Source organism: Artemia franciscana, chromosome 15 (assembly GCF_032884065.1).
Source record: "Artemia franciscana chromosome 15, ASM3288406v1, whole genome shotgun sequence".
NCBI lineage: Eukaryota > Metazoa > Arthropoda > Branchiopoda > Anostraca > Artemiidae > Artemia > Artemia franciscana.
The window spans coordinates 14,119,550-14,147,379 of NC_088877.1; the positions used below are offsets into that span (position 1 = coordinate 14,119,550).

Genomic DNA, 27,830 nt, shown 5'->3' on the forward strand with positions numbered 1-27,830 from the left:
TATACTTCCTTTGTCTGCCTGCATTTTGAATATGCTAATCCAGTTTGGCATCCTGACATCTCCTATGATGAATTTGAAAAAATTGAATCTATCCAAGAAAAAGCCCTGAGAATAAATTTTAAAGAAGCTAAGGGACCATACTTGCTCCTTCTATAAAAGGCCAAACTGGAAACTCTCGAGCACATGGAGAGTAATGTTTTGTCTCCATTTTCCAAAAAAACGCAATAATAAATCTTAGTATAGAAAACATTTTACCCAAAAAACACTCCCCATCCTGACTGTCATGCACTGTTTCTGAATCCATTCCTATCTTGTTTTGTAGCTGTTGCTTTACCTCCAGTCATGAAAAAACCGTTGTGCCATTCATTGCTGATGCAATAAACTGCTAGTTCTGCTTTTTTTTTTCTTTGGTACTGGTGATACCCAAGTATTATGTTCATTTGATTCTTTTGTTCCCTCCCCCTTGTTCAACTGTTCTCTTTTAAACCTTTTTAATGCTAATTTTATCTCACTCTTTTTAGTTTTTACCTTTTTTTTAACTTCCTGACATTTTGCTGCTTAATTTTTTTTTCTTTGACTAATGAATGGCTTTGCCTCTCTGATACTGTTTTTGGCATTGTTTAGTCAGTTTTTTATTTTTTGTGCTATTTTTATGATTTACTTTTTTTTGGTTTTATGACCCTGAAATGCAAATTCAGTCCTTTGGGGCTTGTAATGACATCTAAAAAAATGAATATCTTATCTTATAGCCTATAATTTGAGTAAAGTGTACCCTTTATAACAGAAAATGCTTCTAACCTTGGAAATATTGTATTTAGATTTAGATTGTGATTTGGACTAGAAAATTGGGATTGGCTGACTAGAATCTTGGAAAACTTTTTTTCAACATTTAAATTTAGATAGAAGTTGTCCCTACAGCATAGGTTATTTAGATATGGTAGAGAAACCAATTACCAGACCTTATTTTAATCAGGACTTGTCTTTATTTAATAAGAAACATACCAGTAAGAACACAATACCAGAAACTGAACAATGATCCCTAGGTCCCAAATGTTAGCCCTTGGATGATCTTGAGTTTTCATGTTAAAGTATCACTGGTCTACCTCACAAAGTATTAAACCAAAGGCACTGTACATCAAAAAGAGAGAATCCTGATGAAAACTATTCACGTGTATCAGCAGAAAGAAGACGTTTTTTCACAACTATATCAAAAGGATGGAACTGAAACATATTGTTTATTTTCAGCCGAATAGTATTCCATGATATTTCTCCAGCATATTTTGTGGAACACGCTACTATTTGCGTGTGACAATTATTTGATATGAGGTTAAAATATGTAGAGGATGAAGTTGGATAAGCATTACAATATGCCAATAAATGGAAGAGGCTAAGTTAGTCCTGGGGATGCTAAATCATTTTTTGTGTATGAATATAGCAGCTTGGAGCTGGCAAATTTCTTTTACTGTTAGTAACTGGGACTTAAGAAAAGTATTTTTAGTATTAAATTCTTTAATATTATTTTAGTACAAAGCTAAGTATGGAAATATATTATTTTATTATGAAATTAATAATATTTTAGCACAGAACAACAAAGTGTTAAACTTTGAAACATAAAGAATACTGAAAAAAGGCACTGTGCACTATAGAAACACTCCTAAACATTATTCATTTGCACTAGTAGAAAAACGATGTTTTTTTATAATTATATCAAAACAACAGGACTGAAACAGAATCTTTTATTTCCAGCAGAATACTGTTCTATAATGTCACTCTGGTATATTTTATGGTAAAAGCTGCTCTTTGCATGTGAAAAATATCCCAGGTAAGAGAAAAAGTGTAGATGAGGACATGGGATAAGCATGATTATATGATGATGAATGAAAAAGGACAAGATGTATTAGTCCTGGGGGTGCTAGACTATCAATTATTTATTCAGAGTTCAATGAGATAACACCTAATATAATAATATATATATATAGCTAACTTCGAAGACCACACTGCCTTTCCATGACGAAAGTAAAACAGTTCAAAATAGGGATGATACCTTTTTATTGACAGTGAATAGATATAAAATTTTTTAACTGGATATTTCGAACACATATACAGTGTCATCATCAGCAGTTTTCACTGTCAATGAAAAGGTATCATCCCTATTTTGAACTGTTTTACTTTCATAATATATATATGTATATATATATATATATATATATATATATATATATATATATAATAATATATATAAGAGGATTATAAATTGAAATCTAGTTTAAAATTGGAACTTGACCTTGTTTTCAATACTCATTGATTCAGTTCTTCTACTTTGCCAAATTAACTTGTTTTGACTGGTTTACTAGCATTTGAACTATATTATTGAAACTATATCAGATGCTTTAGCTGTGAGGCTTTTTGCCAAGTTTTATTTAGTGAAAAAGATTTTCTTTTTTTTTGGACTACTGAGTCAGGAACTGCATGTGAACTGAATTCATTTTATGGGATGCAGCCGAATAGATTAGTACATAACGCTATACTAAATTTTGCCGTGCAGGCGAAGTCAAAAGGAAATGCAAATGCTGATATTATCAAAACTGGTTTGCGATTTTCTTGCTGACGATTTGCTGACCAAAGTGAAGAAAACAATTTGGTCTATGGTGAATTATGCTACTCGGCCAACCAAAGGCTGAAAGTTGCTGATACATTTGCAGACATTTTGAAGGTTATGGACTACTGTGAAAAGAATTCAGTGCCCTGTCGAAGTTCATTATATACAAACCAGACGAAGTCCCTACAATTCCTGGCGAGGCAAGCACTACGTTAACCCGCAAGGTAAATGATTTATGTCTAGAATTTAAGAACTTTGTGTCTACAGCTAAAGCACAGAGTCTCTGGTGCCCTTTGGCGAATAGTATCCCAGGCCCCGCCAATCCTGTAACAGTCAAATCCCAGCCATCCTATGCTGTCGTTCTTAAAATGCCAAAGTCTCTTGATAATCCCTTTGCTCGCAAGCAGTTTTTGGATAGCGTCTACCCCAACTCAGCCGAAATAAGTGAGCTAAGAAAGGTCAGACAGGACTGGAAACTGCTTGTCAAGTCCAAATCTTCTGCTGAAAAGATCGTTGAGAAAATGAAATTTAGTAAGCCTGAGGTGTCTGCCATGCTAAAAGAGAAAATATTAATTGCTGTTTTGAAACAAGTTCCACCTAGTATGACCCATACTGATATAGAATCACTTGTTCCAAGTGCATTAAAAGCAATAGAAATCAATAGCTTTGAGCGCTCCAAAGTGTTCAAACTGTATCTCAGGACGAGTAAGGATCTCGAAGACTTTCTTGCAGTCTCAGTCCAAATTGGTTATGAGAAGCTGCCTGCTGAAGAATTCAAATCTTTCCCAAAAAGATGTTATTCACACCATGGAGTTGGTCACTTAGCGGATAATTGCATATTGACGCCTATATGTGGTCGTTGTGGTGCTTCTGATCACACATCCACAAAGGATAATATGTGCACTAAAGATATGTTCTGCATTTTATGCAAAAAGAAAGGCCACACATGCTACAACATAAGATGTCCGGCTAGTAAAGCGATAATCGATATGAATTCCCTACCAAAATGAATCTAGAATCCACCCATGCTAAGCACGCAGTTGCAACACGGAATTGAAATGGCAATCTCCTTAACCAGTCTGTTTTTATTGAGGACCTTCTTTCAAGATATGATATTGTGTGTTTGCAGGAACATTTTGCAACCTCTCTCAGCCTTACCTTGTTGAATTTGTCAACAAATCATTAGGTTTTTACAGTCACAGCCAAATGTTCTCGCACTCATGGCCGGCCATCTGCCGGCGGCCTTGCGACTTACGTTAGATCCTCTCTATCTACATCTGTGTTTGACTTGGCATTAGACTTTCTTGCTGTCGAAATCCAAGATATTGTTATCGGGAACGTGTACCTCCCTACAGACTACTGTGATGATCAATCAAAGAGACTGTTTGCCACAAGTATTGCAAGGCTATCAAAGTGTATTAATAAAATAGTATGGACTTTCACGTCTGATAACAGGTGACTTTAACTGTGATCTTGAAAACCTGTGCGGCAACAACTGTTTAAGTTCTAATTGTGCTAATATGTTACTTACTATGCTTGGTGATGAGTTTATACTCGTGTCTAAGAATAAGAATTTTTCATATATTCATAATTCGGGAAGTGTGTCAAGCCTAGATCATTTTATGCACACTTGATCAGTTACATCGAGTGAGATTCTTGTTTTTGATTCAAACTTTACGTCAGACCATTTTCTGTTGTTTTTCAATATTGATTTAAATGTTAGTGTTTCGCCTCCTCCTGGGAGGCTCCAGAATCGTCTTTATTTTGTTTGTGATTGAAAACGTGCGTTTATGAGTTCATTTTAGTCAACTTGTGATGAACTTGTTTCAAAAATCCGTGTTCCTTTTGATCTGCTGATGGTTAGTTCAAAGAAATATCCGGCGGAATCACGGATTCGGTTGAATATTTATTGTAGTGAGCTTGTGCACGCATTACGTCTCGCTGAACAGTCAGCTGTACCGTCTAGACGGGTGTGGCCTGGTACCAAAGTACCAGGCTAATCTGCGAATGTTAATCTGCAGAACGCGTGTAATTCGGCAAAATTTTGGCTTTTGGTTTGGCGTGAGGCTGGCTGTCCTCGAGATGGTTGGGTGAATAAGCTTCGAATTCCTAGTAAACTTAATTTCGCGAAAGAACTTTCACTACAGCGAGTGCAATTATTCGTTCTTCATCTCAGGCTGTCCTTACCCACCCTAATTAACTTTGGTCTTCATTGTTTAAAGAAAGGTATCGTGTAACAATGACCTAAATATCTTGAGATAATTGGGTTCAGCATTATAGAAATGAATTTTTGGCTCCTGATATCCGGCTGCAAAAGAGTGTCAGTGTGAAACTGGATGATTTCTTCTCACGTAATCGAGAAGAAAACAGTCCGGGTATAATAATTACAAGGTGTTCTATCCGTACTGCTATTAGAAAACTAAAAAAAAGGAATCGCGTGATTGTGATAGCATATCAATTCAGCACCTGCTGTTTTGCAGCAAGATGTTCCTCGAGCACCTCGCCCTTCCTTGTCAAATTATATTTAACATGGGTATTGTTCCTGATTCTTTTTCAATAGGGATACTAACACCTGTGCCTAAAAAGAGACAGCCACTTTACCAGTACTCGTCATACCAACCTATAACTGTGGCTACAGTTTTTTGTAAGTTATTTGAAGCACTGATTGTTGACAAAATGCACATTTCCAGACCATTAATTCGGTTGTCAGTCTAGTCTAGGTTGTGGCCATGCTCTTTCTGCTCTTGTTTCGGCCTTGATAGATGCTGAAAAAAGTGGTGAGAATATAGCTCTCGCTGCGCATGATGTTATACGGGCCTTCGTCACTAATTTATGAGCAGATTATTTTAGATATGTGCCTAGCATGTGTTGACCCATGTATGTTAAACCCTTTATATGATATGTATCAAAATTTAAAGGCTGAGCTTAAGCTACCAACAACACTAAACCTGACAAGTAACCCGGTGCTTCCCGTTAAAAAAGGTGTAAAGCAGGGTGCATTGACATCACCTACAGCATTTAACAACAGCATCGTCAAACCGTAATCTAAGTCAAATCTGACATACATTCTGTGTGGGATTGATCTACCGCTAATAAGCTATGTAGACAATCTTTTTAAACTGAGCCGCCTCCTTCGCGATTTAGAGGAGAATTTTATTCAGTTTCAAGTAGAATATGGAAAAATAGGCCTTCAGTTTAATGAGGAGAAGTCAGAAGTGATGTTGTTTAATGCTAAGCCAGTGTCTGCTGTTGATGTTAGGCTGGGTGGTGCTACTCTTCAGCTTGCCGACCACAGAGTTTATTTGGGGATCCCTATTGATTGGTCTATGCTTGAAACGCGTCACCTTTCGCAGAGTCATCTTCAGAAACAGATCTCTTTAGCGTATAGCCGTGTTGTAGTTTTTAAGTGTCAGTTTGATCAGCGGATTTTGTCCCAGCTATACAATGCAATGACACTACCCCATTATGTGTATTTAAGTCCCTTTTAGAGGCTATTCTAAAAGGAAGATAAGAAAAATTTGCGGTCTACAAATTATAAATATGCGAAGTGCCTCTTACGGCTTCCACCATGGACAAGTAACCATATTGTGACAAGTCAGTATGGGATAATCGACCCTAATGAAGCAATCATAGCCCAGATTGCCAGATATAACTCTAATATATCCTTCGGCAATTATTTTGAGGCAATAGCTTTTGTTTTTGTAATTAGATATCCATTTGTTCTTTATTTTTCTTGTGGTTGTGTATTCTTTTTTAGTGTGTTTTTCGCTTTTTTATCTTACTTGTTTCTTTTGATGGGAAATAAATATATATACATACATACAGCAGTTTGGAGCTGGCAAATTTGTTGTACTGTTAGTAACTGATATTTAAGAAAAACTTCTTTAGAATTAAGTTTGTTAAAATAAGTTGGCTTTACAGCTTGATTTTGGATGGCTTCAATTTTTAGATTATAGCTGAAAGAACTAGCCCAAATGTAACAGCTATACATTATGAGTAATGAATTTGTATGTTCTTCCAATTACCAAAAATTAAATCAAACACAACTCATATGTTCCTTCTCCTAGACAAATAAAAATCCACTGACTCTCTTATTCTTCTGTATTCAATGGTTCAAGTATCATGCATCAAATGCCTTTGATTTGCTGACAACAAGCTTCTAAAGAGTTAACTACAAAATACTCTTAATAACCAGAAAGCAAGTGATGTATTTTCACAAATCTGATTGCACTTTAGAACTAGAAATTGGGATGTAGTATGCATAATAAAGAAAGCAACAACTCTTTTTCTCATATTGTAATTTATGGAATAAAATCGCCAGCTGAAGAAAGCACTTGCGCCCTGTTGATACTAGGCCTATCAGATGGAGATTTGGTTTAAGCTGAGTTAAGATTTATGCCTTGTCTATTATTGGCTCTGTAAACACATTTCTAAGCCAATCTGTTATTGGCTCTGTAAACACGTTTCCATGATTTTATTGGCTAGCCTATTCAGAGATTGAACAATTTCAATGGGTTTATCAAAACAGTTTCCTTCCTCCCTTTTGAGATAGGGCTAGATTGCAACAGAAGTCCTAGGCTATCTTGTCCTGACTCAGAAAAGTAGAAGAGTTAGTTCAAGTTGAGTTACTGGCTGACTAAACTGCTAGTTCTATTGTGCTTTTAAACAGAGAATTTGGTTAGCTTTGTCAAGTTGCCCAATGTCCATACTGCTGCTTTGCATGATCTATCAAATTTTCTTTGCATTTGCTGCAAGTTTTTGCATCATAATGGGTCAGTGGCTGCATTGACATTTCTACTGAGCTGTTGAAAAAACATCCGTTATTTTGAATTGAAAGCCTTTTGAACCATGAAATTCAAATATCTGAAAATTAATCATATTTACCAAAAGTGGTAAATTAATAATATATGGTAATTGACATGAGGATCATTCAGAGAGACGTTTGTTCCTCAAGGCCTACGAGGGATTTTCCACGGAAATGAACATAGAAGATGAAGCTTGTACTATTAGTTAAGCACAACATTTTTATCTTAGCTTCTAGAACTTGATCTAGCCTATTCCCATGCCTTCGCTGTTTAAATATCTCTAACTAGTTTTTAGCCATCAGTGGACCATTTCTGTGTGAGTATTTTTGTAAGTTTCCCTGCTTTCGTTATCTATAAGTTAATTTGCATAAAAAAATCATGAATTAACCATCTGTTAACCAAGGTTAACAGATGTACTGTTTTGGGTATTCATTTTTTTTATTCTAATAAAATTTATCTTATTTCAAATTTTTTATTGGCATATATATTTCTAATTTGACCTGTTATACCTGTTGTTGTTGTTTACTTAACGTTTGAGGAAATCATCTGCTCATTTACATGCGATCTTCTATTAAATCTTGGGCTCTAGGCCGAGCCAAGCCACTTTGAATATCACCCAGATATATTTTTGACACATGTCATGTCAACACTTAAAATATCATGGGGTTGTACTAAGATGTTGTACAGAGTGTTTTTGCTTAAATCACTGACATTATTCTGCATATCATATTCTGCTATGGTCACATAACATTTCTAGAAATACATAAAATAAACTTTAAAAACTGCTAGAATATATATATATATATATATATATATATATAAATATATATATATATATATATATATATATATATATATATATATATATATATATATATATATATATACGTAAATCAAATAAATCATACATAAATACTATAAAGACCCGAAAATTATAGAACATTATGCAGATAACAATTTTTTATGTACTTGGTCAATAAAGATAAAACCTTTCTATGGGCCTACTTAGAGAACTTTGTATGATCTAGGATTGCTCTGACCATAAATACACCAAAATACTTTAAAATCAAACTTCTAGATACATTTCTTTGTACATTGTATTTTCTACACTTCATTAGGATATGTCTGACATCATCATACTCATTACAAATATCACAGTAAGGAGAGCTAACTCTGCCCCATTTATGCAAGACTGGATGGGTTTTGGCATGACCTGTCCTCAATCTCAAAATAGTAGCAGCAACTGATCTAATATCATGTACAAAAGCTCTAAAATTGGGTTTGCACAATTTCTAATATGCTCATTAGTCTCCTTGTCACATAATACATCATAAATACATGTTATATCTTTGCTTTGTGTTGGTTCTAAAATTATATTCTGCCCATTTAGAATACCCCACTTAGCCATATTATCAGCAGATTAATTTCCTGCAATTCCAACATGTGCTGGGACCTATACCAGTATTGTTCCCCACACACTCTAATGACCTAACAATTTGATGAATACTATAAACTATTTCACGACTAGGGTCATGTTTGTTCATCAGGTACTTCAGGTACATCAATCGTCCAACTCTGTGCTTGTCCATATGACTTGATAAAATCTAATGCCTTATATAATTCTACCATCTCAATTGACAAAATAGATAGGCCACTTGGTAGCTTGAAACTACATGAAATTGAGCTCGTGTGTGGCTGTGAAACTTGAGTTCGTCATCGACAATAACCCCCAGGTCCTTCTCCTCTCTTACAGCTTCAAGTAGGCCATATCCATTATGGTAAGGTCAATCAGGGTTGTCGTGTCCAAGATGCAGGACTTTGTGTTTTAACTCGCTGATCTGCAAACCCCACTCAGATGACCATCTAGATATTTCATCTAAATCTTATTGCGTTGTTGATTGATTGGGGCTAATTTGGGTCTGTCCTAAGAGCTTGCAGCTGTCAGTATATAGTATCAGTGGGTTTTTCAGGTGAGATGTAAAGTTATTAACATATATACTGAACAATGTGCCCAGATTTGTCCCCCATGGAAGCCCACTAATGACAGGAATTTCATCAGAATAGACAATTCTACAAGTGGCTTCATAAACTACTACACGCTGAGCTCTTCCAGTAAGAAAGGCTTCAACCAAGGCAACTATACCCTCATGCACCCTGTATGGTTCCAGTTTCAGGGGAAGAAGTTGATGCTGTACTTTATCAAAGGCTTTTGCGTGAACAAGCAATATAACGTCCACCAGAAAGCCATCATCCAAGAGTCTGGTCACAAAGTCATATGAATCAATGAGGTTTGTGTCAATTGAGCAACCTTTACAGAAACCATACTGACTTTTTGAAAGTAACGGATTTCTTTCAAGGTGAGAGACCAGTGCATCATTAATAATGCTCTCAAGTACCTTGCATACAACAGAAGTAAGACTTATAAGGCGCTAATTACTGGCTTGTTCCTTTCTCCGTTTCTTGAAGATTTGGTGCTTTCTCCATTTCTTCTGCGTTTAATTTACAAAGAAACACAAAAATTGCAGGCACGATGCAAAAAAATAACAACCAGATCTACCCTTACATTATCTTACAGAAGATTAGTTTAAATTTGCTGATTACTGGCTTGGTTTTTTCTCCCTTTCTTAAAGGCTTGGTCCTTTCTTCCTTTCTTATGTCTTTAATTTGCAAAGAAACGCAAAATTGCTGGCACAATAAAAATAACAACCAGATCTACCCTTACCTTATCTTACAGAAGATGAGTTTTAATTTGTTTGTTACTCTCAAACCCCTGGCAGGCTATTGGTAGTCAAAGGGATGATAAGAAAAAAACCGAATCGACACATATAAATAAGAATATATAAAAATATAAAGACTGTCAGAAAAAATTAAGGAAAACAGAACTGCTATTTTTAGAAACTGGATGCGTAGTTTCAAATTGGAACCACATTAGAGAAAGAAAAATTTTAATTAAAGACAAATAATCAGAAAAACAGCACTGTGTGAATAAAGTTAGACTTTTTGGGGTAAAAGAACACAGGTCTAAAGAAGTAATCAATAGGTATTTCAAACTTGTAACTAATTACAAGTTTCAAATTTGGTCAAATAGGCATTTCGAATTTGCAGTCTATTCGGTAGAATAGGAAGTCTTAAAGCTTTAATGTTTTTGAGCCAATAAGCCTGTAAAGAGTTTGCTACAGAAACGCAATTAATACATGGAACATAGTCAAACAAATAAAAAAAAATGTGGCCTTGAATTATATATTATGCACTTGTATATGGAGAATTGTGACAGTCTTAGCTGTATTTTGTGACCACTCGCATGAGGATGTGTTTTTATGGCACTTGGTAGTTTCGAAGTGACATATAGCAATTGCAATTTCTGTTGGTCTGTTGGTCCCGGTTTTGCTAGTCTGGGCACTTCCAGATAAGCTAGGACGATGAAATTTGGCAGGCGTATCAGGGAACAGACCAGATTAAATTTTAAATAGTTGTTTCCCCGATTCGACCATTTACGGGGGAAAAAGGGATGGTTAATTTGGAAAAATTAGAAAATAATGAGGTATTTTTAACTTATTTGAACGGGTGATCGGATCTTAATGAAATTCCATATTTAGAAGGATATCGTGTCTCAGAGCTCTCATTTTAAATCCCGCCCGGATCCGGTAACGTTGGGGAAAGTTGGAGGGGGAAACCTGAAATCTTGGAAAACGCTTAGAGTGGAGAGATCGTAATGAAACTTAGTGGGAAGAAGCTCTTGGCTCTTCCGACCTCGTCATAAGTGTCATATGAGCTCTTGGCTCTTGTTCCAGATTACATAAAAAAAAACTAGTTTTTTTAACTGAAAGTAAGGAGCGACATTAAACTTAAAACGAACAGAAATTACTCCGTATATGAAAAGGGTTGTACCCTCCGCAATCCCTCGCTCTTTACGCTAAAGCTTTTAATTGTTTTAAAAAGCAGAATTGTGGCAAAGAGTCAAACTTTAGCGTAAAGAGCGAGGGATTGCGGAGGGGACAACCCATTTCATATACGGAGTAATTTCTGTTCGTTTTAAGTTCTAATGTCGCTCCTTACTTTCAGTTAAAAAAAACTAGTTTTTTTTATGTAATTTCTGAACGTTTTTGAATTAATGCATGTTTGATATTGGCTCTCCACACATAAATTATTAAAATGAAATTTGCATATTAATTCCTTTTTTGGCTAAATGGCTTTCTCTTAGTTTTCGTCAGACGATTTTGAGAAATAAGGGGTGGGGAAGCACGCCTAGTTGCCCCGCAATTTTTCGGTTACATAAAAAGGCAACTATAAATTTTAATTTTTAACGAATGTTCTTATTAGTAAAAAAATATGTAACTTAAGAATTAACTTACGTAACATACTTTTATATTCTTAAATTTTTATTATGTATATGAGGGGGTTTGTACCCTCGTTAATACCTCGCTCTTTACACTAAATCGTAAGTTATGTCCCAATTCTTTAAGAATGACCCCTGAATCAGAAAGGCCGTAGAATAAATAGTTGAAATTACTAAAAAATACTATAGCATAAAGAGCGAGGTATTTATCTCCTCCTAAATACCTCGCTCTTTATGCTAAAGTATTTATTTTTAAAACCCCTAATATGCGTAATAATCTCTGTTTGTTTTAAGTTTCAATGCTACTCCTTACTTTCAATTGAAAAAAAGCTTTTCCATGTTTATTTTTTTATTTTTTTTATAGTAATTTTTAGAAAATCCTGCGCCCTTTTCATTGAATTTTTCTTCCCCTATGACATATTTCTCCAAGGAAAGATCCTCCCACATAGCCCCCTCCCCTCAATCCCACCCCTAAAACAAAAAAAAATCCCCTGAAAACGTCTGTACACTTGCCAATAACCATTATTATATGTAAACACTGGTCGAAGTTTGTAACTTGCAGCCCCTTCCCCAGGGACTGTGGGGGAGTAAGTCATTCCCAAAGACATAGTATTATGGTTTTTGACTATGCGGAACAAAATGGCTATCTCAAAATTTGAGCCATTGACTTTGGAGAAAAAATGAGCGTGGGAGGGGGCCTAGGTGCCCTCCAATTTTTTTAGTCACTTAAAAAGGCCACTAGAACTTTTCATTTCCGTTAGAATGAGCCCTCTTGTGACATTCTAGGACCACTTGGTCGATACGATGACCCCTGGGAAAAAAATAAATAAATAAACACGCACCCATGATTTGTCTTCTGGCAAAAAATACGAAATTCCACATTTTTATAGATAGGAGCTTGGAATTTTTGCTATAGAGTTCTCTGATACGCCTAATGCGATGGTGTCATTTTCGTTAAGATTCTATGACTTTTAGGGGGTGTTTCCCCCTATTTTCCAAAATAAGGCAAATTTTCTCAGGCTCGTAACTTTTGATGACAAAGACTAAATTTGATGAAACTTATATATTTAAAATCAGCTTGGAAATCCGATTCTTTTGATGTATATTTTAGCATCAAAATTTCGTTTTTTAGAATTTCGTTTACTATTGAGCCGGGTCGCTCCTTACTACAGTTCGTTACCACGAACTGTTTGATAGAAACCATTTTATTTATAAACAGAATCAGTCCCAAAGACTGTTTCAAACTAAGAGTCTTGCTATTTTTGTTAATTTTGTTGGATGATGAAACGAAATTGGTGTGTTTTGAAACTAAAGGTTTGATAGCTGAGGCTTTCAGTGATATTAAAATCTATAAAATTGTACTATAAATGAGGTAATTGGAAGGAGTGAAAGCATAGGTTAATGCTTAGTGCACCAGAAACTAGTGCCTCTACCCTGCAATTACTCTGCTTCACAACACTTTTCTTAGATTAAATATGTCTAAGATCGAGTTCATCTATGATTTGCATCTTTTCTTCTAACTTTAAAACCAGTATCCACCCTGTTGGGACAGCATTTTCCAAGATTTTGTTCAAGCTTTAAATGTGTGTCCAGGATTAGGCTCTACAGTGCGTTTAAAATATTCAACATTGTAAATAACCCAACTTTGGGAAACATTGGGAAATGACCCAATTTTTAGGTGGCATAATAGAAATTTTACAGTCATTTTCAGTTGAAGTGGTGCTTAGCTGTTTGAGCATATTTTACCCTATGAAATTTGGAAAACTACTTTAAAGCGTTCAAAAATGCTTGCTTGTATCAAATCTCAAAGGTCACTTTGCTTTATTTTAACTTTATTGTCACTTTTGTTAAAGTTACTTTATGAAACTTCATTTGTCACTATTGTTAAAATAAGATGCTTTAAAATTAACAACTGACTATATTTGTTGCCCTCAAAATGCTTTCAGGAAAGCGGTAGTCAAAGCATGAAGAGTAGAAGACAAGGGGGAGGATCAGCACTGAATAATTTCTATTCGTTTTCTGTTGAATTTCTAATATTGCTTTGTATTCTAACAAATATATATATTTTTTTATGTATACATGCCTGGGGCATATAATTCCTTAGAAATGTTGGCATATTATTGAAAAAAAAATTCATGAAAGTTCCGTCCAATCAAAAGGAGGACATGTTTCTAAAACCAATCTTTTGCCGTAGATAACGCTCAGTAACTACTTTTGTTTCTGTTTTAGTTGAAATATGGCATCTGAAGATATTCTACTCATGGTACCCTTTGTGCGGCACAAAAAAATTGATGGGTCACTTTATGTTATGGAGACTCGTATTGGATGGATACCAGAAGGAAAAGAAACGTTTGCTATAAGCCATAATTATATTGATATTAAGAGTAAGTATGAAATTCTTTGAGATTATTACAGTGGTATTACGTTAATTACCTTAAATTTGCACTTCAGAGCAAATTAAGATCAATCTTTAACTGTTAATCGATCCATATTTTATAATGTGAATGATTTAAACATCAAATGCATCCCACTGGTACTCCCAGGAGCACCATTCCGTTTAACATCTAATAGCTTCTTAAAACTTCATCATTGGGTGCTGAGACTGTATTCGAGAGACTATTCCAGTGGTTTACTACAAGGCAGGAGGAAAACTTTTGTTTGTGTTGAATTTTGATGGATGGCTTGAACAGCTTCTATGAGTATCTTCTCCCGTCAGTGCCAATATTTTGGGAAGTTGACATTTGAATGGGGGGGGGGGTTAAAGTGAGTATACATGTCATAAGCATATCGGCTCTTCATCGTCGGTAAACCAGTGTAGACAATTTCGGCTCCTAAGAACGTTCATAATAAGGCCTCTCATCTTAGGTACTGCCTTTCAGGCTCTTCTTTGCACCCCTTCCAGAAGCTATACATCACCCCTTTATCCTGGTGATGCTATGCAAATTCCAAAATCAAGCGCTTGTCTGACAATGGCTTTGTACAACTTCACCAAAACATAGGGATACCTACTGGATATAGTCTTCTTTAAGAGTGCTAGGACAGAATTTGCATGAGACACAGTCTTCTTGCAGTTTGAACGGAATTTACAGTGGTTGTGTACAGCAATTCCAAGATCCCTGTCTTCATCCGCACTTTGCAGCTCTTGAATGTTGTTTGCAGCTGGATCCACCATAGTATACTTGAAACCAGGGTTGGACTTGCCAAAATGAATACCGCTACATTTGTTAATATTTAAGCTAATGTGCCATGTTGTTCCCCATTTTATTCATCATCTATTATTTTATTTATAACCCATCACAAAAAACTGGGCAGAAAGCCCAGAAAAAGACAGAGTAAAAATCAAAAAAAGAAAAAAAAAATAGAGACAACAGAAATAAAAGCACACTTTGACAACTACAAACAAGGGACAAACAGAAATGAACAAAGATGGGAAGACTTCTGGCATTCGGTATTGAGATCATAAATACGCTTCTCAGCTGGGTTTACCAAATGATACTTTCTTTGCAGATAAGAGTTACTTGCCCAAGTTGGAAGTTCCATTAAATACTTTGCAAATTTAAAGTAAAGGAGATGAACTTGCTTTCTTTTGCCACAATTAAGGAAAGACCAAACAGGAGCAAGGGCAAGTAAGTGAAGAACTGTTAGGCTATTATATAAGTGAGAACGGTTAACTCTACTTAGATACGAAGTGTTTGACGACAGGGAGGCCTACGCAGCCCGCATCTTACTGGCATAATTTTTAATTGCCTGGTTTACAGTTTCTTTCAGGTTTGCTCCAATAGGCATGCCCAGGTAAATAAGGCTGCTAGTGAAAGAAACCTCAGAGCCGGATAGACTTAATGAATTTCTATTCCCTTTATAGTTGAATGGAAGAACAACTGTTTTATCGGTATTAAAGCTCAAACAAATGTGTTCGTACTCTTCTTGGAGAAACTCAAAGATTGAAAAGCATCCTTGAAAAAGTGCAGGAAAGGTTTAGTAGGTCATCTGCAAACGTAACTAATGACTGATCAACTCCTTTGAAGATAAAAGTACAGTTCAGCTTATCCTGAGCATCGGTAACACAATTGTTAAACAAAACTGGAGAAGTGAGAGCTCCTTGGCGTACACCTTTCAGAATCGGAAATAGTTGACTACCATCTTTAATTCCAGCCTTCAGATTTCTATACATGTATCTTAAACAAGTGATTACCGCAGCATCAGTACCTTTCAAAAGGGCCTCAAGCAAAACCTGAGAAAATATACACGAGTCAAAAGCTCTTGCAACATCGAGTGCACATAAGACCAGGAAATCACCTCTTTCTCCAATATCCTTCAGTACATTTATCAGTAGAAAGAGAGTATGCTCTCTACCTAAGCCTCGCTTGTACCCAAACTGACGAGGAGGAGCGGAACGATTTTCTTCAATATTTCTTGTCAAAAAAGACTCAAAGAACTGCACAGAGAAGCATCTTTTTTGCCCTTTTTAATGATGGGAGTTATTTGTTCGATACAAAATTGCAAAGGGACTATACCACAAACAAGGATCATTTAGAACAATAGTGCCAAATGTTTGATCGATTAAAGAACCTGCAAGTTGCAGGTGCCTTCCTGAAATAGAATCAACACCAGAGGGAGATTTTTGCTTTAATTTCGGAATCAAAGAGTGAACAGCACTTAGTGACACAACCAGGAGAGATTTGGTCTTTTTTGAAAGAACAAGGTCTAGCTGTTTTTCAAAGAACTCCTCTATGTTTTTGTTGGGAGCACTAAACTCCCTTGCGAAATATTCACCTCCCATTTTTTCAGGCACACTAGCACTCTGGGCTTTGGTAGCCTTGCTGTACTTCGAGAGTTTGTAGGGGCCTTCAGCAATACGGATTATATTTTTCTGGATTAGCATTAACTTAAGGTTTTTCAGTTCCTTGTTAAATTTTCGTTTCTGACCTCAAGTCATTTACTAAGCCATCTCTCGGGCGACCACAGTCGTTCCAAATAGAAAGCCATAGCTTGACTGAATTACACGCATTCACTTGATCTCTATTTTTTTTTTACCAATCTTCTAGCTGAGACTTTTTACGAATACGTTGAAGAGGAACGGTGCTTCTTTCAGCACATTTTATTACGTGATTTATTTGTGCCAAGTAGGAAGTGAGCTCAACTGAAATATTCTTTTACCTTATTGGCAGCACAGCACGATCGCATAAAAGATGGAAAGGCACTTCGATTTTGCTCAACATCTCGTTACAGACTTTACTCAAGGAATCACTTGACACTTTTTTTCCAATCTCGGTAGGAAAACCAATTTGATTCTGTATTTTGAGCCATAAATGGGGATGAATAAAAGCTATTAGAGATAGGAATATGGTCAGAGTAGAATCCTTCTTTTAAAAGTTTGACCTCGTGACTGCCAAACGAAGCAACAACACGGTATAAGTTAGAAGTTGAGGAAAGCGGCCCAATATATGAAAAGTTGTCATTCTTACGCCATACACAATAGTCGGGGGGACGTAACCCCAAAAGATTTGTGATCGGGGAGACATTGCATTTGTTATATCTACTTAAAAATCTCAGCTGGCTATAACAGATTTAAGGGCAACTTTTTTAAGACACCTGCCTAAAAGCTTGCAGGCAGACGCAAATCGTGAATCAGACTGTTCGTTGTTATAATTTGTAGGCATATAAACGTTAATAACTACATAATTTTCAAGCTTTGTGGCAATAAAGTAATCAGTCTCTGCTCATAGCTTGTAAGGGAATCGGGATACTTGTTGTTTTTACTATATAGCTAAAATTTTAATCTTGTTCTTGGAAGGTCTTAGTCTTGATTAACAATCAAGAACAAAATGTGTGTGTCTAATTGACACACACCATTGTTTTTTTATGCCTAATTAACCAACAAGCTCAACTATTCTATCTCAAATCAACTAGGTTTACTTTACCTTGGCAGCCGGGCCTTGTGTGCTAACTGCTTATGGGTCTTGCTGACAAAAATACTATAGAAATAACACTTCAGTTTTTTTCCTTGGCTATAAATGTAACTCTGTGATTTTCAACCATGGAAAGTTTTAAAATGAGGTATCCCAGGAAGAATGTTTTTCCATGGAAAACGGTGGCATGGAAAAAGTTGATCTGTTGATCCATGCAACTTTTCCACAAGAAAATTTGCTTTTAGCATAAGTTAGCACAGGAAAATGCGTATCGCAATAAAATCAAAGCAAGAAATGTTTTGATGTGCAAGTGACTGAGCGGAGAGTGTTGGGGTTATGTGCATGTGGCCTCAGTGGATCTATTTTTTTGTGCTAGAATTTTCTAATTGTGTGATAGGAGGATGCTTGGAGAGGAGGTAGAAGCTAATCTCTTATTCTTCATTTATTCTCGGGGGTATTTTGTTTTACTAAGCTTGTAATATGGGTGCTGTGAGGTGGCAACTTTACTCTTTGTGTGTAACATAGAAGGTTACACTCGCATGTTTGTCGACACAAAAGGTGGACAGGTAGTATTACTAGCTCTGTTGGATAATTTCCATGGATGGGGGGGGGGGCAAATACTAACGGGATCATTTTCTTACAAGGCTTCATATTGGAATGTTTCTTATAATGTTGTTTATATGCATTTGGGCTATCCTGTCGAGCTGGGGAGAACGTAGTGTGAGTATAACCGAATGGAGATAATGCCAGGAGGAGAAATCCCCTTAAACTTCGATTTGGTTACCCCTTGGTGTCTTTCTTGTTCAAGAATTCCACAATTAGAACTGAGACCTTGATTCTCCCTAGTTATATACCAATTGTAAACTTGATAGTGTTTACTTCCCTTGCTGGAAACAGAGAAATGGTACACAGTAAATACAAAAGAATGTACACCTATTCAGGCCAGAGTATAAAATACACTTGACAAATAATAGTGGCTGCCTTAGCTCTTATCTCTTTCGTTCCACAAGGCGAGTGACCGATGGCAGTATGGGGATGGCCGTTGACTAATGACAGTAGGGCAATGGTGGCTGATCACTAGTAAATCAAAAGATAGTAACCAAAAGGTAAAAACGCGTTTAGAAAAAATATACATAGTAAAATGGCACTGAATCAGTGCCATCTGACACTGATTCAGGAATGGTAACTATTATTTGGTTCGTCTTATAAGTAAAAGTTTTTTTCGAAAAGAAATTTATGGTGATTTAGGAAAAAGTCTGAAACCTCTCGAAAATGGTGTAAGATCAAAATAAAAAATGTGTTATTGGAATCAGCATGGTCGAAAACCTTGTAACAAGAAAATACAGTCCCCCTCCTTGAACAACAAGGAAAATCGCTTTTTTGCATTGGCAGCACTCATCTGTCTCCCGTTTTTCTTTGCTTTTTTTCTTTTTCTAGCAGGGTTTGGGGGTGACCAGAACATCATGAGACCTGTTTAATAGCTCATTCGAACAGAAATTAAATTTGCTAGTGGCCTTTTAAGTGACCAAAAAGATTAGAGGGAAACTGGACCCCCCCTCCCTTCCCCTAAAGTCATCCAATCAAATTTTTAGATGCCCATTTTGTTCAACATAGTTCAAAGGTCTAATATCTATACTTTTGGTGATGATATGACCCTCCATAATAGTAGTGTGGGTGACATAGTAAGTAGTAGATTTGATTGTTATGCAATGCTCTCTAAACCTCACTAGTATATACCCTAAACCTAAATGTGTTTACCATACGCCTCCAAAGGCTCTAAAGAATCTAGATCCGATGACCTACTTACGTAAATAGCACAACGAGACAGGTATGCGACACTTTTGGGTGAATAACCTACATATTTCTGTCAGGACAGAATTAGCAAATATTCGATCTTCATTGAATAAAAGCAATGTCCAGTTATTATAATACTTAATGTTTAAGTCATGACAATTGTATGATTAAATGTTTTGTTATTTGAAAATATCGTTTAGTATTGGGGTATGCATAAAATTGAAATTAAGGAAGTTGTATATATTTTAAGCAATGATATGTCAACCCTTGGTTATCCATGTCTCACCCCCCTAAGCCCCCAATGCCCTTCCAACCCCCCTTTTTGGCCCCATTTTGTACTTTTTTTGAAGTTTAATTTTGTTTTGAACTTAATTTTTTTTTGTATTTTTTTTTTGCTTAGAAATTTATTCAACTTTTTTTTCGTGTCTTAAAATAACATAAAATATACTTAAAACCAAAAAAATTCACTTGTGATATTTTCAAAATATGAAATGAAGATGATTTAGATATGTTAGTTATAATTTTTCCTATTTAAAAAAATAATGTTTGTTGTGAGATTATTTTTTTTTTTACTTAAAATTTTTTTGGGACTTAAAATATGTTTAGACTTTGATTTTTGCACAGGTACAGAGTGTAAGAGAGACAAAAACACATACAAACACAAAGATTCATACATACAAACAGACAAAAAGATACACTAGGACATGAGAAAAAAACACATACAAACACGCAGTTTCAGACATACAAACACTCAAAGACAGACACTGGGAAAAGCAAACACTCGCCCAGACACACAGGCACAGAGAATGAGGAGACAAAAAAAAATGCAAAAACACATACTCAGACGTACCATCACACAAAGACAGACACTGGAGTAGTATAGTAATTGCCGATTCTGCCTCACCTAGACCACCCCATCGATTTACATCATTTTTATTCCATTTTACATCATTTTAGAATCAATTATAGCAAATTTTTGAACATTTTCCATCCCTACATTCAAAATGAAAACAGTCCCTTGGAAATCAAATTTAGTCTCATTTTATACATTTCACAATGTGAACAAGGGTTCTAGACCCCACCTAGATCACCCCATCAATTTACCCCATTTTTAATTGAGTTCACACCATTTTAAACGAAGATTTCCGGCATTTTTACAATTTCCCATCATGAGCTTTAAGATCAAAACAGGTCTTGTAAAATAAGAATTTGATTAATTTGTGAAATAAGAGTTTAATTATATTCCATTTTTCCTGTTCTACCGATAATTATAGTAGATAATTCGATATCAATATCTAAATAATTTATATTATGTTTATTTTTTCTTTCAATAACCTTTAAAATCATACTTTTATCTATTTTTTAATTTCTTTTCAAGATCAGCTGCTTTGGAATCAAAACGATTAGGTGCAAATAGATCAACCATTTCACCTTTAAAATCAATAATGATAAAGAGTTTCTTTCCATATTTAGTTGTGACATATTTCATTCTTTTAATCGTGTATTCCATTCCAATGTCTAAATCTTCTTTCCTAATAGTTCGATTATATTTATTTTCCATTTTCATTTCGCTTAAAAGTTTCTCCATTTATTAGTTGCTAATTTCATTAAACAAATTTCCAAATCGGAAATAATTTATTTATCTTTTAATTACCTCTGGCTTTCTTCCCAAGAACCATTCGGAATTCTGAGGAGAAATCCAAACACGCGTCAGAAGCCTGTCAAATGAAACACAAAAAGATTGTATAAAATCTTCTTACAGGCCAGTATCGCCGTGTTGGTAAAGCCATCGACTGATCATTGGTTGCGATCCAACTCTCACTGTTACCTTGTGTAACAGTTGATGATGTCACTACGATTGGACCAGGGGGTCCAGATTAAGGAGTAAGAAGCAGAGGAGCTTCCCTCCAAACAAAAAACCATGCAGGGTTTGCCTCAGAACCTAGGCTGATGTGAGATCATCAACACAAAAAGAAAAAAATGCGCTTTGCTGAAAATAAAATACGTTTGTAAACAAAATGTTTACACCTTTCTTGCCTTCATAAATGAAAAATTGTCAAAACCTAAAGGAAAAAATGTCAGTATACGTCAATTAAACTGACAATCCACGGTCATTTGTTTTTATGGCACTTGGTACTAACTAAGTGACAGATAGCAATCGCAAATTCTGTCGGTCTATCGGTCCCGGTTTTGCTACTTTAGGCACTTCCAGGTAAGCTAGGACGATGAAATTTGGCAGGCGTATCAGGGACCGGACCAGATTAAATTAGAAATAGTCGTTTTCCCAATTTGACCATCTGGGAGGAGTGGGGGGCCCGTTAATTCGAAAAAATAGAAAAATTGAAGTATTTTTAGCTTACGGGCGGTTGATCAGATCTTAATGAAATTTATGTTTGGAAGGATAGCGAGTCTCAGAGCTGTTATTTTAAATCCTGACCAGATCTGGTGACATTGGGGGGGGGGGGGGTTGGGAGGGGAAAAACTAAAATCTTGGAAAACACGTAGAGTGGAGGGATCGGGATGAAACTTAGTGTGAAAAATAAGCACAAGTCCTAGATACATGATTGACATAATTGGAACGGATCCGCTCTCTTTGGGGTAGTTGGGGGGGGGGGGGTTAATTCTGAAAAATTAGAAAAAATGCGGTATTTTTAACTTAGGAACATGTGATCGGATCTCAATGAAATTTGATATTTAGATGGATATCGTTTCTCAGAGCTCTTACTTTAAATCCCGACCGGATCTGGTGACATTGGGGGGGGGAGTTGGGAGGGGGAAACCTAAAACTTGGAAAACAGAGTGGAGGGACCGGGATGAAACTTAATGGGGGAAATAAGCACAAGTCCTAGATACATGATTGACATAACCGGAACGGATCCGCTCTCTCTGGGGTAGTTGGGGGGGGGGCGGTGATTCTGAAAATTGGAAAAAATGAGGCATGTTTTACTTGCGAACGGGTGATCAGATCTCAATGAAATTTGATATTTAGAAGGATATCGTGTCTCAGAGCTCTTATTTTAAATCTCGACCGGATCTGGTGACATTGAGGGGGGGGGGGGGGTTGGGAGGGGGAAAGCTAAAACTTGGAAAACACTTAGAATGGAGAGATCGGGATGAAACTTGGTGGGAAAAATAAGCAGAAGTCTTAGATACGTGATTTACATAATTGGAACGGATCCGCTCTATTGAGGGGGGGGGGGGGTAAAATACTTAAATCGGTGAGATCAGAATGAAACTGGATGGGAAGAATAAAAACCTGTCTAAGATACGTGACTGACATAACCGGACCGGATCTGCTCTCTTTGGTGGAGTTGGGGGGGGGGGGGGGGTAATTTTGAAAATTGAGGTATTTGTAACTTACGAAAGGGTGACCAGATCTTAATGAAATTTGATCTTTAGAAGGATCTTGTGCTTTAAAGCTTTAATTTTAAATTGCGACGAGATCCTGTGACATTGGGGGGAGTTGGAGGGGAAAACCGGAATTCTTGGAAAACGGGAAAATTGGGGCATTTTTCTCTTACGAATAGGTGATCGGATCTTAATGAAATTTGATATTTAGAAGGAGTTCATGTCTGAGAGCTCTTATTTCAAATCCCGACCAGATCTTTGACATTGGGGGGAGTTGGAGAGGGAAATCTTGGAAAACACTTGGAGTGGAGGAATCGGGATGAAGCTTGATGGATAGAATAAGCAAATGTCCTTGATACGTGATTGACGGGACCGTACTGGATTTGCTCTCTTTGGGGGAGTTGGGGGCAGGAGTTCAGTGATTTGGCGAGTCAGGTGCTTCTGGACGTGCTAGGACGGTGACGGTAGGCGTGTCAGGGACCTGCACAAATTGACTTGATAAAGTCGTTTCCCCAGATTCGACCATCTGGAGGACTAAAGGGAGAGGAAAAATTAGGTATTTATAACTTACGAGTCGGTGATCGGATCTTAATGAATTTTGATATTTAGAAGAACATCGTGACTCAGAGATCTTATTTTAAATCCTGACCGGCATTGAGCCTTTTAATTTCCTTTTACATCAATCTATTGATTCATAGAATTTTGTTAGAGCTCATACCATATGATCTCTTGGCTCTTAGCTCTTCTTGCCTCGTCACAAGTGCCATATGAGGTCTTAGATCTTGTTTGTTTTTGTTTTTTCAGTAAAGCGCAAATAGTGTTCTGATCTTGAGAAGGCATAGGGGTTATCAGCCCTAATCGTGTTAATTTTTGCTTGTGTTGAGTTTGATTCGGCTATATATTTTAATTTCTGTTCGTTTTGAGTTTCATTTATTTATTGATAGTGATTTGTGATAGTTTCACGCTTTGAAGATTATTTGACTTCATTTTTGCTCATTCTTGGCTTGATGTAGCTCTTTGCTTTTATTTGAAATATTTTTCTTGCGAAAAGTTTTTTAGATTAATACTAATAAATAACGAATTTGAGATATTTTACTTTAATCCTATAGCTCAAAACATAAATTTTGCCTAATAAAAATATTCTTCCTCTTTTCAACCCAAGTTTCTTTTCCACTTCTGATTTTAAAAATGATTCTATCAAAAAAGTGTTGAAACATAAGGTTTAGGCAAATCTCTCAAACATTTTAATAAATTTAAATGGATGGTGTATCCCTTGTATAAAGGGAACAATAGCGAACTTTTTGCTCTTGAGAAACCCTTCATTTTTTTCTATTTTACTCCGGTATTTGTCATTTGCGAACTCGGTAAAGATTTTATTCATTTAGATTTTTAGAGATTTTAGCAAGATTTGAACAAAACCACACCACTAGCGTGTTCATAAGAAGTGAATCTATTTGCGTAATGTATTGTATGTATAAGCTTTGGAACTTATGATGGCTTTTAGATGCAGGGACAAAAGATGAAAAGATTCATGCATTTTTTTTCTTAAGTTGCACCGTAATATATAACTCAATGGGTGTTATTTCTTTAAGTTATGTCTGAAAATAAACACTAAAATTGTTCCTCCTGTGGAATAAGGTCTTTTATAACTGCTGCATATATATATATATATATATATATATATATATATATATATATATATATATATATATATATATATATATATATATATATATATATATATATATAAGGATATATATATATATATATATATATATATATATATATATATATATATATATATATATATATATATATATAAAGGATATATATATATATATATATATATATATATATATATATATATATATATCGAAAACATGGTATTACTCCTTTTTTACTTACTAGTAGATTTTTGGTGGTGCTATTGTGATATTAAAATACATCAAATTAACTACTGCAGGATATAATTTCTATCTATTTAATTAGTGTTTTTTCATTATATCGATGGTATCGCAACGGGCCTTACTGTGGTCTATGCGCTCTCTCCTAAGAGAGACCGCTAGGACCTACTTGCCTAAGTTTAATTATATCGTGCCGTAGTTTATTTTTGATATATTTTACATTGCATAAAATATTTGAGTTGGTAAAATTTTTGAAATTGTAAAAACATGGCAAATTGGATCAAAATAGGCTTTTTCACACATGATGGACCCCCAACTTACGTTCCATCATTCGCAAAAATTTACGACACATATGACAACACTTCTAAATTCCCCTTGCGTCACCTTACGTCGACAGTAAACCCGGCCTTAACACCTATTTTGAACGAAATACTAGATAGAGAGATGATATCCCACTTTTCACTCCTAAACACGGCCACCCCTCCCAAATCAATGCTCTGGATCCTTGCATGTTGTCAGTTCTAGTAATGAAGGTAATTTTCAGGTTTTTGTTGTACATTTAGTATTTCCTGTTTAAATTATGAACATTTTTATGGGTGTAGACAGGATTTGTGTCAGGGGAAAAGCGGATAGGCTGAAACTTGTCGGTTTTTATCAAGCCAAAACTGACATTATTTACGAAAAGAACTCATTAAAGTTAAATTCTCTATGTGTTTACTGCGTATTGTATAGTCAGATAAATGATTTCTTTTATAATTACTCTAATAAATTTTCCAAACTAAAGAATAATGCTTAATACCATTTATTTTACTTAGTTCTTTCACGTTTGTTAAATCTACCGAGTATTTTTTTTATCTTGATTTCGCGTTTTCGACGGAATTTATTACTAAAGGTGAATAAGGACAGCAATTTTGTGACCCTGCACTCTTAGTGATTTATCACTATTTTTAGTGATTTTTTATATTGTCTAAACAAAAAAAATGAATCAGCACATAAATCACTACATTAATGAAGAAAATCACTAAAATCTGGGCATTTTTTCCCCGGCAGTAACTGGATCCTCTACCTTTTTAAATTGCGGCCTTTTGTAGATTTTATATTATAGTATGATCTAAACTGTAGACACTTACATGAAGGTGAATTTATTCGTGAGTAATTGTAGTATGTAAGTACATAGACAATGAAAAATATTTTATTTCACTTAAGATTCGTTCTATTTTTCGGCGTTTTGCTTTTAGATTTACTTTTATATTTTACTTAGTTTATCTAATTATTATTAGTGAAAATGTCTTATTCGTTTGGGTGTTTTCTTAGCGTTGTACTGATATTAAAGTGTGCAAGCTTTAATTCCGAAATGCGATGAGACAGTAAATAAATGGAGCTCAAAACGGACAAAAATTACAATAAATAGCCAAGTCAAACCCAAAACAAGCGAAAATTAACATGAGTAGGGCTGATAACCCTCATGCCTTCTAAAGACCAGAACATAATTTGCGCTTTACTAAAAAATAAATTAAATAAAAAGTGACCGTGGATTGTCAGTTTAATTGACATATACTGATGTGTATTCCTTAAACTTTTGATAATTTTTATTTATGAAAGCAAGAGAAATGAAAACATTTCGAACGTCTTTTGTTCTCAGTAAAGTGCAAATTATGTTCTGGCCTTGAAAAGGCATGGGGGTTATCAGCCCTACTCATGCTAATTTTTGCTCGTTTTGAGTTCCATTTATTTATTGATAGTAATTTGTGGTAATTTTACTCTTGGAATATTATTTGACTTTATTTCTGCTCATTCTTGGCTTAATGGAGCTCTTTACTTTTCTTTGAAAAACTCGTTTTTTGGAAAAAGTTTTTTACATTAATTTCTTTTCGATTTTTATTACCATAGTCTGTTTCATAGAAAAAATATTATTTACATCTTTTCAGTTTTTCCTATAATAATCCGTAGTATGGGTTGCTGATTGTATTTTGGAGAAACGTTCTTAAAAATTTATGATCCTGGCACAAACAGTATTTTTTAATTTAATTTTATAGCTTCCGAAGTTGACCTGAAAAATAAAACTTAATATCATTCCCAAAAGATTCTACCTATGCTCTTTGACAACCTGGATCCACTTACATTCTTTTTGTTTATTATAGGTGTAAGAGTAGAAGTTGTAATAGTAGTATCCTCAAAGGTTTCAGCTTAATACCCCCAGTTGTTCTCGATGTGTTTCTTAGGTGTCTTATTGCGAATCATGAACACAATGCCTTTTGATTTATTTTAAAGAAACATTTAGTTTTAAAGCATAATGGGCTCATCGCGTAATTGTGGGGGGTTGACATGCCTAATATCTCTAAAGACATAGTTACTGGACCGTTATGCTGAAATAAACGAGTGTCTAAAATTTAGACTGGATGCGTTTGGAAAATGCATGGGTTTGAGAGAAGTGTTTCTTGCCCTCCAGTCTTTTTTTACTCTTTAAGAGGGCGCCAGAACTTTTAATTTTGAAACGAATTAGCTCCTTTAAAAGTTTCAATGATATTTCTAGCTGTTATAGAATGGTGCTGCCTATGATATTGCTTATATGCTTCTTTGAAAACCTACATGCATACAGTTTTTTCGTTTAAATGAAACTCCCAAATGTTCCCTACAAGTTCCATCTTAATACTCTTTGCGTCATTAGCTACTGTTACTGTAGTGGTAGAATTAAAAGCATACAAATAGTGCCTTCTGGCTAGTTCAAAGTCCCCCACAACTTACCCTTAAAGGTCTAAATTAATAATATAAGTTGCTCTTCAGATATTGCTTTGCTACCCTTTTGAAAGCACACATGCACATAGTTTGTTTTGATTTAGTTCAACGTCACCTAAGTTTTTCTTAAATGCTTCACTTAATACCCTTAGATTGCGCAGTAGCAATAGTTGTTGTAGCATAAGTAGCAGTATGCGCATAGCACCTTTGATTTCTTCAATATCCCCTTCAACGCACGCTGAAGTTTCAACTTAATACATACCATTAATCATTCCTATAGCATTTGTGATACGTCTGCTTGACAACCTGTGTGGGCATAGTGTGTTTCGAATTGATTCCATATAGTTTCTATGCATCCAAATTTTTCACCGCAATATCCTTGGTTTTAATAGTAGTAGT

General features: G+C 35.4%; 1 protein-coding gene across 1 annotated transcript in view; it reads left to right on the forward strand.

The window, feature by feature from the left end:
- The window catches only part of LOC136036086 (general transcription factor IIH subunit 1-like), a gene marked incomplete in the record, with an annotated part of 80,268 nt that overhangs the window by 4,174 nt on the left and 48,264 nt on the right, over positions 1 to 27,830 (forward strand). Inside the window, 1 exon segment of the mRNA XM_065718076.1 lies at positions 13,970 to 14,124. Within this exon segment, the coding sequence (XP_065574148.1) occupies positions 13,977 to 14,124 (148 nt within the window).